General features: G+C 41.4%; 1 protein-coding gene across 6 annotated transcripts in view; it reads right to left on the bottom strand.

Moving 5' to 3' along the window:
• Positions 1-18,206, bottom strand: part of GRIA3 (glutamate ionotropic receptor AMPA type subunit 3) — a 309,119-nt gene that overhangs the window by 221,188 nt on the left and 69,725 nt on the right. For all 6 annotated transcript variants that reach the window (XM_006064985.4, XM_006064986.4, XM_025277145.3 and 3 more), the window contains one exon: positions 7,973-8,212. In XM_006064985.4, the coding sequence (XP_006065047.1) occupies positions 7,973-8,212 (240 nt within the window). The remainder of the gene's footprint in view (positions 1-7,972; positions 8,213-18,206) is intronic.

Genomic DNA, 18,206 nt, shown 5'->3' with positions numbered 1-18,206 from the left:
AGAGAAAAATTTTGACATTTCAGCTTAGTGTGTCTCTGGAGAGGAATATATCGCTGGCTGCAAAGTTAATTCAGTCTCAAATTCACTGCCACCAAGGAGTTAACACTACATTCAAATTAGTCGTGTCATTTGATGGAGAAATATTCTACTTATGGAAAATACCTTTATAGGACAACTGCCTTTCTGAGTCTGAGCTGGAAATATTACTGTAAACAGGATCTAATCACAGCGAAGCCTTTTTTCAGCTTTGCATGACAGCTGTAAAATATGACAGTATTTATTAATAGTCACTGCAGTCTAATCTGCAGCATTGGAGAGATACAGTGGAATATGTTAAGCTACCGGGAGAACAACTTCCACAGTAACTAATATTCTGCCTTTGAAAGGGTAGTTGAATGTCTTGTGATTTTTTTTTCCCCTCAACTGATGGTCCAACCTCAGGAACAAGCTACTGAGCTAATAACCTTTGTGGAGAGGAAGTGTTTAAATGATAATTTATTTCAAGAGCTGACAACAAATTGCTCGGCACTTTTTCTCTTTATGCCCCAAAGCAGTCAAGGATGTGCAAATCGAAGTATGAAAAAATATGACAGCTTTAGTATTTTCATTTTCAATGAATTTCTCATTATAGACATATGCACAGTCTTTTATTCATAATCCAGTCCAAATAGTCATTCACTATTATTATTGTGCAGGCCCTTGAGATACTCCTATAGTTGAAGCCTCATCACAATAGATTAGGCAGGCTGCAGAAACTACCAAATGTCTCAGGTACTGTCAACCCCGATTATTGCTGCTCAAACAGGGGAATTTAGTATCTATCTCTCAATAGATAATGTACTCTCTGGTTCTACCTGATTTATTCAGATATAAAAAGTAGCTTGAATTTCAATAACAACTCTTTTGGCTTCATTGTTCCCAGAAAGCAACTGGACATGACTAGAATTGGAGCCATCTGTTACCTCCGCACATCCTTTAATCAGTTCTTACAATGAAGGAGAAAAACATTCTTGTTAATCTGTCTTTTAAAAAATTTATTTCCTGCTACTTTCTTTAAATGTCCTGCCAAGTAACCATGGTAGAATCTATTGGGTTGGCTGAAAAGTTCATTCAGGTTTTCCTGTAACATCTTATGGAAAAACCTGCGTGAACATTTTGACCAACCCAGTATCAGTCTCTCCTTTGCTTTCTTCTTCTTCAATCAAAAACAGTCCCTTAGTGACGATGACTTGCAAGTTCAGATGTTTTCTGGACTCTGGAAATGGCCTTGGCCCCAGAGAGGAATCTGTGAGTTCAGATTCACCTCGGAGTTAGGTCCCCACCACAGCATTCTATGAATGGGCACCATGGGCAAAGCCACCTATCTGGCTGCATTTACTACTTTTGTTCCCCACCTGCCCCTTAGCCTGGATTTTTCACCCACTGCTTATCTGGATTCCTGGGACTCTGGGACCAAAGGCTCTTGTGTTCATTTGTAGACATCAGCCTTTAAGAAAGAAGTGGACAACTAGAGTGCATGCCCAGGAAGGTGACTAGGATAGGGAGGTTCTAGGTAATAGTTCCTTTGAAGAATAGCTGAAGGGAATACTAGGGGAGGAGCTCCTCATAATGTCAATGTTAAAAGTGTGGGAGGCAATATGGCAGCCCAGTGAACAACACACACAGGCTGTGGAACGTGGCAGGCTTTGCTCAAAATCCTGGGTTTCATTACTTTGGCACGCTAAGCTGTGTGATCCCTAGAAGCCATCATTTCATCTTTTTATACTTTGATTTCCTTCTGTTGTAAAGATGCAAGGATGCCATGAGGATTGAATGTGATCATTCACAAACTCAGGGCCTAGTATGTAATAAGTGCTTAAAAATGGCAGCTGCTCTTATCAAACTAAGATAATAAAAATGATGACAAAAATTGGGATCTGTTGTTTTGTACCAAAGATTGGTACTGGGATGTGTATGTGTGCATGCGCATGTGTGCGTGCATGTGTGTGTGTGTGCACATAGAAAGGGAGAGAGACAGAGAGAGACACACACATACACAGTGAGAGGATCTATGCCTTATTTGGGAAAGAAGAACTGGATGGCAAGGATGAAGCCAGGTTACGTAAGTAGGGAGTAAATGATAATGTACAGGAAGATGTGAGGGTTTGAAGCTCTGCTTGCCTCTCTGTAGAGTTAAAATCCAGCCAATCTGAAAACATTCATGATCCTTGGAGAAAGGCTCTTTTCCTTGTCTTGGAGAACCTCTTTACCTCTCAAGCCCTTCAGGATATTTTAACATTTTCCCACCTTCCTAGCTATTTGGCAATACTTTAATCTTTTCACAGGGTGCCTGCTCTAATGAATGCAAATTTTCTTGGTGGATGGGCGGGGAGGGGGAAGTTGGGTTAAAAATGAATTTTTCCAGGCCCCTGAGATAAATGACTGTTTCAGCAACAGGATCTCAAATTCTCAAAGGCAGGACCTGAATTCTGCTTAAATACTGCCTGTAGCTGAGCACTAGGCAACACCCAGCAATTGTTTGTTGACTGATGGGCTACTTGTTGTCACTGCCCGTGTTCTTGCCACAACCTTCTAGTGCAAACAGAAAGGTCTGAGAGAAGCGGGTGACTTCCTGAGAGTTACCTGGGAACTGAGTAGGGAGTTTCAGGTGGAGAATGGGAAACGGCAGGAGTTTATTGAACACTGGCAAGAAGGTAGGGACTGGTTGCCTCAAAGGGCACTTGGAGCTATTATCTCATTATCTAAGCTGAGAGCCACAGGCTGGGCCAGGTTCTTTCATCTCTGTGGGTTGTGCCCATTGAAGCCAAGGAGAGTTGTCAGGTGCACGAGAGAGTCTGGCTGCAGTTCTCAAACGTGTTGCTGTTCTGGGGGAAGTGTTAGCACCACAGAGAGCTAGATCACTTGCACCCAAAATATAGGTCTAATAGCAAAGCGGAAGCACTTTTATGCAGGTGTAGGGACTGGTTAGGACAGAGATGCCAAGCCAGGGAGGGCAGGTGTAAGTAAGTGCCATAGTGAGGAGTCCTGGATAAGTAAAAAAGAAAAAATGAGGTGCAAGTGTTTAAGACTCTGCACTTTTGCTTTAGGGGGCACAGGTTTGATCCCTGGTCAGGAAGCTACGATCCCCCATGCAGTGTAGCCTTAAAAAAGGGTCAGTAAAGAGAAGAGGTTACAAAGAGGGTGTATGTCACACTTAGTAAAGCTCATAACTTTTCCAAGAACTGACTTTTGATGTATATAGCCCCAAGAGCATCAATTTCAATTTTGCATTAACAAACCAAGGTGGTTATTTTAGTAACTAAGCAAGGTGATGACCAGCAAACAGAAAACCAGACCTTAGTCTGCAGACAGAAATCAAAGCATACCTAACAAAGCTTTGAAATCCACTCAGTGGTTCACAATTTCAGAGATAAAATTACCCTGATTGAAATGACCTCAAATGTTTAACCCATTTCTCAGCTCCTCACTCATCTCTCCCCTTATACAGTGGAGTCACATCATTTGTATATTTAGCTTATTTGATTGTAATTATAGGTGCTCCCTTCTGTCTCTCTCCAGCTTCCATTTCTCTCTTATGTAATTTTAAAAATTCTACAATTATACTTTGCAGTTGTAATTTTCCCCATAATGTTTATTACTAAAGCAATAGATGATCACTGTAAAAAAAAGAGAAAATATAGACTAGACATACTATTGAATATTTTAGCAAACCATACAACAGAGTTTGAGTTATAAATTGGGTTTTCTCTTTCTTCCTTTTTCTTTCTTTCCTTTAGTAACTAAGTAACTAACTTCCTCCCTCCCTCTTTCGTTTTCTTTGTTTCCTTCCCCCTTCCCACCCTCCCTCCCTTCTTGGTTTTTCTGACTCTTTCAGTCCAACATTTAAAAAACAGTCATGGGCTTCTTCTGGATGAATCACTAGTGGAGTTGGGAAAACACTAAGTATCTACCCAGGCCTGTGCTAGAAACTGGGTAAGCACAAAGTCTCAGTCTGGGGACTAAGCAATGATCTACTATCACAATGGAGAGAAGCACTTGGGAAGGTCAATAGCAGACCCAGTGAATTAACAACAGAAAGCAAATAAGTGCCAAGTGAATGACATGGACAAAAGCATTCTAGGGGCCTTCAGAGGTGTGCAAAATTTCTGCTCCTTAAAACTGGTTCTCCTCCTGCCCTCAGTACCTCAGTAAATAGCATCACCTTATCATCCAGTCTCTCAAGCCAAAAGATTAGCAGTCATTCACGAATCCTTCCTTTCCCTCACATCCCACAGTCAATCTGTCACCAAGTTCTGTTGATTCTGAGTACAAAATATATTTCAACCCTGTCTACTTTTCTCCATTCCCAGCCTAGTCTAAGCTGCCATCATTTCTCACCTATAGAAACTTAAGTGAGATCACGTGATTCCCCTACTCAGAATCCTCCAATGACTTCCCATTGTAGTTACAATAAAATTAATATTCCTTATCCTGGCTCCTGTGTGTATGCCTTGGCTTTGATCTGACTTCTGTTTTCATTTTCATCTTAGGTCACTCTCCACTTCCTCACAACCCTTTAGCCATACTTGTCTTCTTTCAGTTTCTCAAACATACTAAGCGCTCCCTGCCACAGGGCCTTTGCACTTGCTGTTTTCATTGCCTAAAAACTTGTTCCCTCTATTCTTCACATGACTGTTCCCTTCTAATTCTTTAGTTCTCAACTGAAATGCTCCTTCTTCATGAGGTTGTCACTGAGAATCCTTTGACAATTATGTCCTATTGATTAGTATCTGTCTTTGTTTCCTTCATAGCACCTGACCTAAATATAAAATTTTTGCTTATTTTTCTTTGCTTACTTATTTTTCTCTATATCCTTTATTAGAATGTAAGCTTTACAATGGCAGGAGACATGTCTATCCTGTTCAGCAATTTAACCCTACTACCTATTGAGTGAATGAATTGTTGTGCACTGGAGTGGTCAGGAAAGGCTACCTTGAGGAGGTAGAGTTTGAAGTGGGTTTTGAAAAACAGAAGGATAGGCAGGAAGAATTTCCATAATCAAGATGGAGAGAATTCCAGGTGGTAGTAGAAGGGCAGTTCCTGAGGCAAGTGTGGTTCTGGCACATTTGGGCAACAGTGGAAAATGGGCGTAGCCTGCAATGGACGTTTCCCATCAGGTAACATAAAGACAACAGGTTTGTTAGTTGGTTGAGGCATAATTATGCCTTGAGGAGTAGACTGCTTTTATTTTTCAATGTGGGCAAATAAAAACCATTGAAAAATTTGGACCCAGGTTGTGGTGTGCAATGTTTTAAGAAGGCTTTCTAAGGGGGAAATTAGTATAAAACTTTATAGAAAATTACTTCTTAAACAGAACAGATTAATCCCACCAGCTAAATGGCTATAGAGGAAAAAATATGAACCCACATGAGTCAGAAAGGTTTCATTTGGTTCTAAGACCACAGAACCGAACAAATTATTTAATGAGATGATTTGAGAAAAACTATGCAGGATTAGAAAATAGAGATGTGGACTTTCTTAGTAGCCCAGTGGTTAAGACTCCATGTTTCCAATGCAGGGGATGCAGGTTTGATCCCTGGTCGGGAAACTAAGATCCCACATGCTGTGGAGCAACTAAGCCCACGCACCACATCTGGAGAGCCCGTGTGCTCTAGAGCCTGTGCACTGCAACAAAGGCCCAGCACAGCCGACAAAGAAAGAAAGAGAGATGGGCTTTTGCTCCCTTTCCTCCAATAGAGAGCTAATGGGCAAAGGAGGGTCATGAGAGATGAGGAGAGAATACATGAACTTGTGTCTCCTGCTTTTCACAAAGTATTAGCAGAACTGATATTTAATTTTAAAAAGTTTCAGGAGAGAAGTTGTCTAATTTACAAATATTAGTTTTGAAAATTAGATTTTTATGTACTAGATTCTACTGTATATAATACATGGAAATAGGCTAACTCATCTTCAGTGTTTGAAAGAAAGGAAATGCATTAAAATTTAGCAAATTGTGAATTAGAACATTTAAACTATCTTGGTATCCTAGTCAGGCAAAGATGTGCAAGAACACAGGGTACTCCTTTCTGATTCTGCCTTTGTTCATGTTCTTTTTTTCTTTCCCAAACTCTATCTCCCTCTTCTCTTCCAATCCACAGCTTACATATCCTTTAAGGCCTGGCTCTTCTAGCCAGCCTTTGAAAATTCTAATTTCTTGGAGTTCTACTTTTTCATAAGTCTTACAACAATCAGAATCTGTAGTGTATCACTTAATTTGCTACTGAGTTTGATACTTTGTTCTGAAAGTTGTTCATGAATTGTTTCCTTAATGTCCTTTTTCTGTCTACCCCCACTGGAACTGTATTATATAAGCATGTATCACAAGATTTGAATAAACCATTGAGGGTGGATAACACCTTATAGATTGGTTGACTAACTGATAATATGTAAGCTAGGATTAGTAATAAGATTCAAAGTATCCCAAGTCTGGTATAATATTAAAAGTCATAGCGTATTACATTAAGAAGGGACATAACTTTGGTTAGGAGATCAAGGCCAAGAAAGCCTCAGTGAGTTGGTTAAGGTCAAAGAGCTAGTGAGTGGCAGAGAATGGACTAGAACTCTGCTCTCCTGTTTCAGGTTCATGAAATTTGATAATATTTTGGAGGTAAGTACCATAAGCAAATACAGGCCTTAGTGTTTCCTGAGAGGGTTTGATGATCTATCAAAATAAGAGTGAAGTGAAGAGCACTCTGGATTCCTAAAAACAAAATGGCCCTTCAAGTTAAGTTACCTATAAGGACGTCACTTGCAGTAATCCCTCAGAGAAGTCTTCCATTTGCTCCTTCTTTCTCTGAATCAGAAAATCCTGAGTCAGAGACAGCCATTCCCTGCGTGCATGTGTCCTAAGACACTTAGTGTCCAAATCTTTGTGACCCCATGGACTGTAGCCCACCAGGCTCCTCTGTCCATGGGATTTCCCAGGTACGAATACTGGAGTGGGTAGCCATTCACTTCTCCAGGGGATCTGCCTGACCCAGGGATTGAACTCCGGTCTCCTGTGTCTCCTGCATTGGCAGGCAGATTCTTTACCACTAGCACCACTTGGCAAGCCTTTCCCTGCATATAGCCAGGGTTATATAGGCAAACAAGTGATAAAGTAACATTGTCTTTTAGAATCTCATAGTGATAGGATTCCCTGGTTTTACTAAGAAAGCCCTCAAAGATAACTAGATTTTTGAGGAGTCTGTTTAGCTGCACTATGGTGTGTATACCTAACTGGATACTATTTAAGATCAGACCCCTAATTTTTGAGACTCTTTCCATATAATATGTCATCAATAGATTCAATATAATATGCCTCACTCTTAGAAAATCTATCCACCCCCCAAACCCAGTTTAGCCAGTCTCCTTTCATTATTTCCATCAGCTAGTTGTTGAGGCCCTACAATCTGAAAGCCTAATGTGATTTGGAAGCCAGAGACATTGCCACTAGTCCCAAATCTGGGGTTAAGCTACTGTGTGAAAAAGCATTTTTCCTTTTTGGGCTTCAGTTTTCTCATCTATGAAATGGGGATAATTGTGGTCTCTGGCTGGATTAATTCTGCAAAAGCTTTCCAGCTTAGGCCTTTCTCTACTTTAGACTAAGCCACTTTTGCTTAGTGTATTTTAGACCAGATCAATTATTTTGAGGAGGAGGGAGGGTTCTTTTTCAGCAACAGTGATTCAACCGGGAAGATAATCCGAAACCCCTTTTCAAAGTTTGGGATGGGAGGACATGTATAATTTGAAAAATTAGATTCTAAAATTAGTATTGCTTTGATTCTTTTTTTTTTTTTTTGGCCCTACTCTTCAATTCATTTTGAATAATAATTACAGTTTTAAAAGCATATGAGATTTTATTTACTGGAAGGGAAGGGGACAAGCATGAGTTGAGGAAGGTTGAAGACCACTGTTACGTGAATATTCAAAGAGGAGAGCAGATGCGTCTTACCTCTTTCTGTGTCATAAAGGTACACAAACTTCTCCCACTTGTAGTGACCCAGCAGACTCAGGATGGCGCCCTTCAAGGCTGGGCGCATCTGGATGACAAACTGCACATCTGCATCAGTGGGGAAGCTGGGCGTGACAAAGGACGTGTGCAGGGCTCCACAGAAGGAGGTCAGAGTGTTCATGGACATCTGGTCATAGAATCCAAAGATGGCATACACCCCTCTCGAGAACTGGGAGCAGACTGCAATGAGAAAAGGAGAAAGACATTTCAGTAACTTCATGGTCCTTTGCTGCAGCTTGCAGGGTTGGAAATAGAGTGCATAGTTAGACTCTAAAAGACAGACAGAAAACCAGTGGGTGCTAAAGTCTCTAGAAGCCCTTGGAAAATCCAGTTGCCCAGCAGGCAAAGGATAAGAAAGGAAAGAATTTATCTGATGCAGTTGCATCTTCTCTATGAGAGAAAACTAAGCATGAGCAGGAAACTAAGAGCAATGTGGGAAGCAAAGAGGTGACGGTTGTATTACCCTCCTTCAGTAAACCTCCCAGTGCACCTGTAAGGCACCAAGTGCTCCCACACTTCCACCGTAGCTGCCCAGGGGCCTCTTAGGATACCCAGGCCCCATCAAGGTATTGGGTTGGCTCAAAAGTTCATTCAGGTTTTTCCAGAAGGTGTTATGGGAAAGCCCAGATGAACTTTTTGGCCAATCCAATAGAATTATCTTGTGTCTCACCCCTGCAGTGCTTTTCTACTAGGTAACAATAGTGACTGATGATTTAGTCAGATGGACTGCTAATGTGTCTTCTAGGAAATGTGTTACTCCTCTTAGGTTGTTGTTGTTTAGTCACAAAGTCGTGTTTGACTCTTTGTGACCTCATGGACTGTAGCCCACCAGGCTCCTCTGTCCATGGCATTTCCCAGGCAAGAATATTGGAGTGGATTGCCATTTCCTTCTCCAGGGGATCTTCCTGACCCAGGGGTCAAACCCGCGTCTCTTGTGTCTCTTGCATTGGCAGGTGAGTTCTTTACCACTGAGCCACTTGGGAAGCCCCTTCTTAGGTTACATAATGCTTTACCTATCTAGTTATGTTATGATGAACATTATGTAGACTAATAATGAGGAGAATTTCAGATTCTGGGCAAGTCATTGGGAATACTGGCTTTTCAGTGCCCATGGGGTAGGTGGGCCGATTCTGCCCCTGTATAATAGGTAAAGTTCTATCTTAATCCTTTTGATTTGATCTTCTAGACCTGGTAGCCCACACACAGAATGTTCACGTCCTCCTCACGCTTGTGGTGAGTTTTCTTCCATCTCAAAATGGGTCATGCCACTACCTCTTCCTTCTTCGGGCCCAGATGAGCTTAAAAAATGGGAACCAATCTCAATATTAGCGTAAGTAGAACAAAATTAGCAAAGCAAATCAGCTACAACAGCACCATGTGGTGCATTCCCAAACCAAGTGGAAATGATCTTCAGATTATTTGCACTACTGCTCCCTTCCATTCATGAGAAGCAGGCAGAACAGGCAGCTGATAATGCAGTGTGATTTAAGGGCCCCTGCTTGGTCACCCTTATCAGCTAGGAAGCCAACGTTAGGCTTACTTTTTCAGGTTTTGAGTTATGAAAAAAAGCCTATGGCTTGGGAGCCCCCTCCCCCAAATTACAATCTTTTTTTAGCCATTAACATGTCTAATTAGATGTCAGGCTGCTGCTGCTGCTAAGTCGCTTCAGTCGTGTCCAACTCTGTACGACCCCATAGATGGCAGCCCACCAGGCTCCCCCATCCCTGGGATTCTCCAGGCAAGAACACTGGAGTGGGGTGCCATTTCCTTCTCCAGTGCATGAAAGTGAAAAGTAAAAGTGAAGTCGCTCAGTCGTGTCCGATTCTTAGCGACCCCATGGACTGCAGCCCACCAGGCTCCTCTGTCCGTGGGATTTTCCAGGCACAAGTAAGAAAATGGATAGATTCAGTTTTGATGGGAATGGATGGGTCAGAGAAGAGAATGTAAAGGGCTTGCTCCCTTTTATCAGCCAAACTCATGGCTCATTGGCTTGAGGTAGCATTTCAAAGGTGATTATCAGTCACTCAAGGGCCTCCTTAGGGGAAGACAATTGCTTCCAACTTGAGGAATTCTAAGTGACCTTCAAACACATGCAAGAAAAGCCTTTATATTAAAAGGAAAAATCAACTAGAGAATGAACCTGGGGCATTTCATGACATGGGGCCAAAAGAAGTATTCCGAAACAAAAAGGAAGTGGCTAGATGGCACTTTGTCTTAATCGTCACCAAAGGAGACATGAAGGAGAGTCCCATTCCCAAATTCATCCTGTCAATGTAGAATTTTGCAGTACTAGGTCAAATCTTGGCCAATACACATAACGTTCTGTATAACATTGACAACAATAATGATAGCAGTTATTGAGTTCTTAGTAGGTACCAGCCCATGTGCTAAGCACACATATTATCTCTCTTAATATTTCCAACAACCTCCTGAGGTATTACTATCATTTCTATTTAATAGATAAGAATTCTGAGACCAAAAAATGTTCTATCTCTTAAGTGGAGGGGCCAGGACTTGAACCTGAGTCCAACTCCAAATCTCACACTCCCTGGGACCCAAAACAAACAGTGACATTGGTTAGTATTTATTGGCTTGAATGAAATAGCATTTCCAGATTTGGCAAATAAAAATATATTGAATATATATTTATATAACTAGAAAATAGATAAATAGAATGTCCAACTAAATTTGAATTTCAGATAAATAAGAAATTATTTTTAGTTTAAATATGCCTCAAATTCACACATATACTGAAAAATTACTTGTTTATTTGAAATTCATATTTAATTGAAAATCCTGAATTTTATCTGGCAGCCCTAGAAAGAATCCAATCTTATTAACAGTCATGAGGCTGGAAGACTGGAATAAGCAATCATGGCTTTTCATCCAAAATGACTCAGGAAGTAGCCAGTCATTCTTAGATCTGGCATTGAAACATGTAAAATATCATGTATGAAACGAGTTGCCAGTCCAGGTTCGATGCACGATACTGGATGCTTGGGGCTGGTGCACTGGGACGACCCAGAGGGATGGAATGGGGAGGGAGGAGGGAGGAGGGTTCAGGATGGGGAACACATGTATACCTGTGGTGGATTCACTTTGATATTTGGCAAAACTAATACAGTTATGTAAAGTTTAAAAATAAAATAAAATAAAATAAAAATATAGCAACTAGCATACAATGAAACATATTTTTCAACAAGGAAATCCCAACCAGGCAAAATTATGAACAATAATTGAGGGAGAAATACTTGGAGAGAGACAAACGTATAGCTATGATCCTCTTAGAGTTTCAAAAAGCCCCTGGTGTATTGGAAAGAAACAGAAAATTAAAGTAGGTTATAGATTCTGGTTAAGTTTTTTTTTTTTTTTTTTTAAACCTTGCATTGCTCTTGTAATCATTGTTTTTGAACCTTGTGGGTGCAGAATTAGTCATTAGTAGTTTATACATGGACATTTCATTATTTATTTATTTAAAATATATTGAACACTCATAGAACCATCACTCAACCCAAGAATCATAATATTACTAATAACTTAGTTTTACCTATGTCTTCTTCTTCTGTTCTATCTTCCTGTTTTGATTCTCTCCCTCCCCCTGAGGTAACTACTACACTGAATTTTTAAATTTATCATTAGCTTGGTTTTCTAAAAAAAAAAAAAATACACAGATGCACCTAAACAACATAATGCTATTTTTGCTTGTTTTAAAACTTGATAAGAAGAAAGTCATGTTGTTTATGTGAAACCCAGACTCCAGGCAGGAGCACCCAGTGAAATCTTTAAGCTTATGTATGATGACAAGTAGAATAAGACTCAGGAAGATCTAAAAATGGGTGAGTGAGCAGGTGTGAGGGAGCCCAGTGACAATTTAAAAAATTCCAAACTAAGCTTACAGCTTTGGGCCCAGCTCAGGTGAGAGACCTAGGAGTATTATATTGTAGATCAGGGGCACCTTTCAGAGAATGCTCAGCTGCTGTGGTCTAACAGGCAGACACATGGCAGTGGACATCAACAAGACGCGTATTAGGAAAATATCAGTAAGTGTTCTATTGCTTTTTTTTTCCCTTAGAGTATAAATGCTTTACAATATCATGTTAGTTTCTGCTATACAACAGCGTGAATCAGCTATATGCATACATACATCCCCTCCCTCTGGAGCCGCCCACCCTCCCATCATACCCCTCTAGGTCATCACAGAGCACTGAGCTGAGCTTGTGCTACACAGCAGCTTCCCGCTGGCTATTTATTTTACACGTGGTAGCATATAAATGTTAATGCTACTGTCCCAATTTGAACCACCCTTCCCCCCCCTACCCCGTGTCCATATGTCTGTTCTCTACATCTGCGTCTCTATTCCTGCCTGCAAATAGGTTCATCTTCCTTTTGGATAAAACAGAGGTGCAGCTGTCCTGCAAATACTATTGTGCATAGTTACACTTGCTCTGTCTCAACATGTGCAAGTAACATAAGCAGAAGGCCCAGTGGGGAAGACAATTGCCACACGAGGACAGGGGTAATAGCCTTTGAGGGAAGCTGGGGCATAAGGGACCTGTGAGTGGGGCATAAATTCCCTTCTTGGCTGCAGAAAGTAGGGCTGAATAGTACACTGAGCTGACCCAAGGGATAGTGTCTATGTTTCTAAGTCCTTAGAATGTTTGAAATAGAAGAAACGTAAATACTCTGTCATTCACTGTCTTTTCAAGCACAGTTTTTAGTGTAGAACCCTTTCTCCAGATGAAATTTTAAGTGGCAAGGTCCAGTAGATAAGAGATATAGTGAATATCTCTTCTGCTTCAACACAGAGTCCCACTGATGCCTCCCTAGCCTAAAGAAACTGACAAAAAGCGACGAAGTGTCTTGCACAAGGTCATGCAATGAATTATGAACCAGTCTCTCAGAACTGCTTTATCAGCATCTCCACGCCATCCCTACTCCAGTGCTATCTAGGGCAGCATGGGTCAGGATTTGCCTGGCATGAAAATGACTTACCCACAATACCTAGCTCTCAGCATAGATGGATCCACCAGGGGTTTCCCGTGACTCATCTGCCAGCTGCTGCTCTCAGTTCCCTCCAGCCTCAAATATCAGTGAGAGCAGGTGGCAGATTGGTGGGTGATCTTTGGGGACTTGTGATTCTTTGGCGCAATGTGTGTTATCTTTATCTGACTCCTTAATGAACCACACCCATTTATTTTTCTCAGGAGACTGCTGCTGCTGCTGCTGCTAAGTCGCTTCAGTCATGTCCAACTCTGTGCGACCCCATAGACGTCAGCCCACCAGGCTCCCCCGTCCCTGGGATTCTCCAGGCAAGAACACTGGAGTGGGTTGCCATTTCCTTCTCCAATGCACGAAAGTGAAAAGTGAAAGTGAAGTTGCTCAGTTGTGTCTGACTCTTCACGACCCCATGGATGCAGCCTACCAGGCTCCTCCATCCATGGGATTTCCCAGGCAAGAGTACTGGAGTGGGGTGCCATTGCCTTCTCCATCTCAGGAGACTAGTCCCTGGTAAAATAATGATGGAAGAAATAGTTGTCTTGGCAGTCTTACGAAGCCGTGAAGCATAAAAGGAAGGGGCAGAAGCTTTTGAGGTAGGTGAACTTCACTTCTACTTATGGCTCTACCAGTCTTAGGCTGCACAACTTAAACTCTGTGAGCCTCAGTATAGGATAGAGATTATGAAGGCAGGTTCTAGAGTTGGATCCTTTAGGTTGAAATCCTGAATTCATCACTCATTAGGCAAATTACTTACTATCTCTGTTTCTGACCCAGTTTTTTCATCTTTAAAAATGAGATAATGGTGCCTGTCTCAGCATTGGTTATGAAAGTCAAAATGACTCCATTCATGGGAAGCATCTATCTATAACAGTACCTGGCATGTAAGAGATACTTGCTTAATGCTAGCTATTTATTCATGCAACAAATATTTGTAGAACATCTACTATGTGCTGGTACCATTATAGGTAGTAGGAGATACAGGAGAGAAAATTGATCCTGTCCTCCCAAAATGTGTGTACTAGTGAGGGGAAAAGACAGTAAGAAATGAGATAAGTAAAAGGTAAAGTATGTCTTAGTTATAAATGTGACTTGGTTATTGTCATGGAGAGAAGAGTAAATGAAATGGTACATGGGAAATACATGGTGCTTAGCATACACTTGGCAACTAAATAGTTCATTCTGTGTTTCTTTTCTCTTGCCAACTCTTTACTTTGCACTCTGTTCACCCCATCAGGTTACACCTCTTACAGCAACCACTGCCCTTGACTTCACACTAAGTCCAGGAAGCCCAGTTTTTCTTCTCTTTCACCTTCCCTAGACATTTCTTCAGTGTTCTTTCTTGTTCTCACTCCTGGGTCACTTCTGGGTAGTCATAGGTTCAGGAAGAACCCTGCTAATTTGACTTTGTCCTCTGACTCTTCCCCTCCCTATATTATTCCCTTGTGCAGATAAAATGCTGTCTCCACTCGGGGCCTCCAAGGCTTCCCAGTGTGAAATATCACGATTGTCTGCTTGCTAAGAATACCTGTCTTCATCTCTTCCTCCTAGCAAAACAGCAAATTCTTTTAGTTGAAAAAGTCATTTATGACTACATTCTGGATGCCTGGGGATTCTAGTGTAGCTCACCGGCTGTGTTCCCCTCAATGCTGAGTGACAAGCAAGGCTGGAGCCAGCTGTCACACTTTTATTTATAGTCCCCAAGTCTGTAGGGTCGGGACAGGTATTGAGAATGTTCAGTGTGGCAGCTAATTACACCACCCATATTTCAAAAGGCCTCATTACAAAAATGTCAAACAACTTGATTATCCCAAAGATCAGAATAACAATATTCCATATCATTTACAGAACACTTTTCATAGCCTTTTGAATTGGGGGAAAAAAGGAAACTGAAGTCTCTTGCTGACTTAATGATCACATTTGAAACAAGCAGGAAGAAGAAAAACACAGCTATGGAGGAACCAGTAGAGATATACCACAAGAAGGTTCTCTAGGTAATAACACAGTACAGTGAATTCCAGGGGATCAAGGAAGCTTAGAGATGGAAGATCATGGAGACCAGTGTTTTCTAAAGCTGTGATGCTGGTCCGTGGTGAAGTTTCCAGTCTGGTGAAATATCCGTGTGTGTGTGTGTGTGTATGTGTGTGTGTGTGTGTTGGGGGAAGGTTGACAACTGTTCTTTTTTTAGGAAAAAATAGTCCTTTTCTCTGTATCATTTATATTATCTGAGTGTTGTATGTAGAGTCCTTTCTTTTCTGAAATAATGGTGATGTTTATGATACCACTCATATATACATAAATTCAAATATATATATAAATTCATATATATACATATATATGAATTTATATGTATGTATAGGAGAAGGCAATGGCACCCCACTCCAGTACTCTTGCCTGGAAAATCCCATGGACGGAGGAGCCTGGTAGGCTGCAGTCCATGGGGTCGCAAAGAGTTGGACACTACTGAGCGACTTCACTTTCACTTTTCACTTTTGTGCATTGGAGAAGGAAATGGCAACCCACTCCAGTGTTCTTGCCTGGAGAATCCCAGGGACGGGGGAGCCTGGTGGGCTGCCGTCTATGGGGTCGCACAGAGTCGGACACGACTGAAGCGACTTAGCAGCAGCAGCAGCAGCATACATACATATATACACATATATGTATGTATATATATGAACTTATATGGATATATATGCCCTCTTTGCAGCAGACCAAATAATTGTGTCCCCAAAGATGTCCATGTCTTAATCCCCCAAATCTGTGAATTAGGTTACATGGTAGAGAGGAATTAAGGCTCCCAATAGAATTAAGGTTGCTAATCAGTTGACTTTAAAATAGTGAGATTATCCTGGATTATCTGGGTGGCCCAATGTAAATGTGGAAGACAGAAGTTGAAAAAACAGTCAGTATCAGAGTAATGTGATATGAAAAAGACTTGACCAGCCATAACTATGAATAAAGATGGAGGGGGCTATGAGTTAAGTAAGCAGGTGGTCTCTAGAAATTGGGAAAGGCAAGAAAATGAATTCCCTTTTAGAGCTTCTGGACAGGAATGCTGCCATGCCAACACCTTGATCTGACCTACAGAGCTGGAAGATAATAAACTTGTGCTATTTTAAGCCACTAAATTTGTGGTAATTTGTTATAGTAGTAAATAGAAAATTAATACACTTAACACAGCAAAAGTTAAACATTGCTGACTCTCTAGATCAATCTATACTCCACTCACCCTTTTAATCCCCCTTAAAACATTTATGGATCCAAAAAGTCCAAAAGTTTGGATACTAAGAATCTAATCTAATTTCCAGTTCAGCACAGGAACCACCTCCCATGATGCTGTGTTCAGTTCAGTTCAGTTCAGTCACTCAGTCATGTCCGACTCTTTGCGACCCCATGAATCACAGCACGCCAGGCCTCCCTGTCCATCACCAACTCCCAGAGTTCACTCAGACTCATGTCCATCGAGTCAGTGATGCCATCCAGTCATCTCATCCTCTGTCGTCCCCTTCTCCTCCTGCCCCCAATCCCTCCCAGCATCAGAGTCTTTTCCAATGAGTCAACTCTTCACATGAGGTGGCCAAAGTACTGGAGTTTCCAGAATGGACTGGTTGGATCTCCTTGCAGTCCAAGGGACTCTCAAGAGTCTTCTCCAACACCACAGTTCAAAAGCATCAATTCTTCAGCGCTCAGCTTTCTTCACAGTCCAACTCTCACATCCATTACATGACCACAGGAAAAACCATAGCCTTGACTAGATGGACCTTTGTTGGCAAAGTAATGTCTCTGCTTTTCAATATGCTGTCTAGGGTGGTCATGACTTTTCTTCCAAGGAGTAAGCGTCTTTTAATTTCATGGCTGCAGTCACCATCTGAAGTGATTTTGGAGCCCCCAAAAATAAAGTCTGCCACTGTTTCCACTGTTTCCCCATCTATTTCCCATGAAGTGATGGGACCACATGCCATGATCTTCGTTTTCTGAATGTTGAGTTTTAAGCCAACTTTTTCACTCTTCTCTTTCACTTTCATCAAGAGGCTTTTTAGTTCCTCTTCACTTTCTGCCATAAGGGTGGTGTCATCTGCATATCTGAGGTTATTGATATTTCTCCTGGCAATCTTGATTCCAGGTTGTGCTTCTTCCAGTCCCGCGTTTCTCATGACGTACTCTGCATATAAGTTAAATAAGCAGGGTGACAATATATAGCCTTGACAAACTCCTTTTCCTATTTGGAACCAGTCTGTTGTTCCATGTCCAGTTCTAACTGTTGCTTCCTGACCTGCATACAAATTTCTCAAGAGGCAGATCAGGTGGTCTCGTATTCCCATCTCTTGAAGAATTTTCCATAGTTTATTGTGATCCACACAGTCAAAGGCTTTGGCATAGTCAATAAAACACAAATAGATGTTTTTCTGGAACTCTCTTGCTTTTTCCATGATCCATCGGATGCTGGCAATTTGATCTCTGGTTCCTCTGACTTTTCTAAAACCAGCTTGAATATCAGGAAGTTCACGGTTCACATATTGCTGAAGTCTGGCTTGGAGAATTTTGAGCATTACTTTACTAGCGTGTGAGATGAGTGCAATTGTGCGATAGTTTGAGCATTCTTTGGCATTGCCTTTCTTTGGGATTGGAATAAAAATTGACCTTTTCCAGTCCTGTGGCCACTGCTGAGTTTTCCAAATTTACTGGCATATTGAGTGCAGCACTTTCACAGCATCATCTTGCAGGATTTGAAGTAGCTCAACAGGAATTCCATCACCTCCACTAGCTTTGTTCATAGTGGGCTTTCTAAGGCCCACTTGACTTCACATTCCACAATGTCTGGCTCTAGGTGAGTGATCACACCATCGTGATTATCTGGGTTGTGAAGCTCTTTGTTGCACAGTTCTTCTGTGTATTCTTGCCATCTCTTCTTAATATCTTCTGCTTCTGTTAGGTCCATACCATTTCTGTCCTTTATCGAGCCCATCTTTGCATGAAATGTTCCCTTGGTATCTTTAATTTTCTTGAAGATAAGCCCATAAATGCCTGAAAATAGTGGCAAATATCCCCTGGCAGCATTGTAACCCTGTTTCAATCTGCCTCCTCCATTCTCTGTTTGATATCCACAGGATTTGGTTATGACTTCATCTCCACAGAGAACAAGGCTTTACCCTAGTGAAAAGGCATGCATATTGAGGTA

The sequence above is a fragment of the Bubalus bubalis genome, chromosome X (genome assembly GCF_019923935.1).
Source record: "Bubalus bubalis isolate 160015118507 breed Murrah chromosome X, NDDB_SH_1, whole genome shotgun sequence".
Taxonomy (NCBI): domain Eukaryota; kingdom Metazoa; phylum Chordata; class Mammalia; order Artiodactyla; family Bovidae; genus Bubalus; species Bubalus bubalis.
This window is presented reverse-complemented; position numbering and strand designations above follow the sequence as displayed.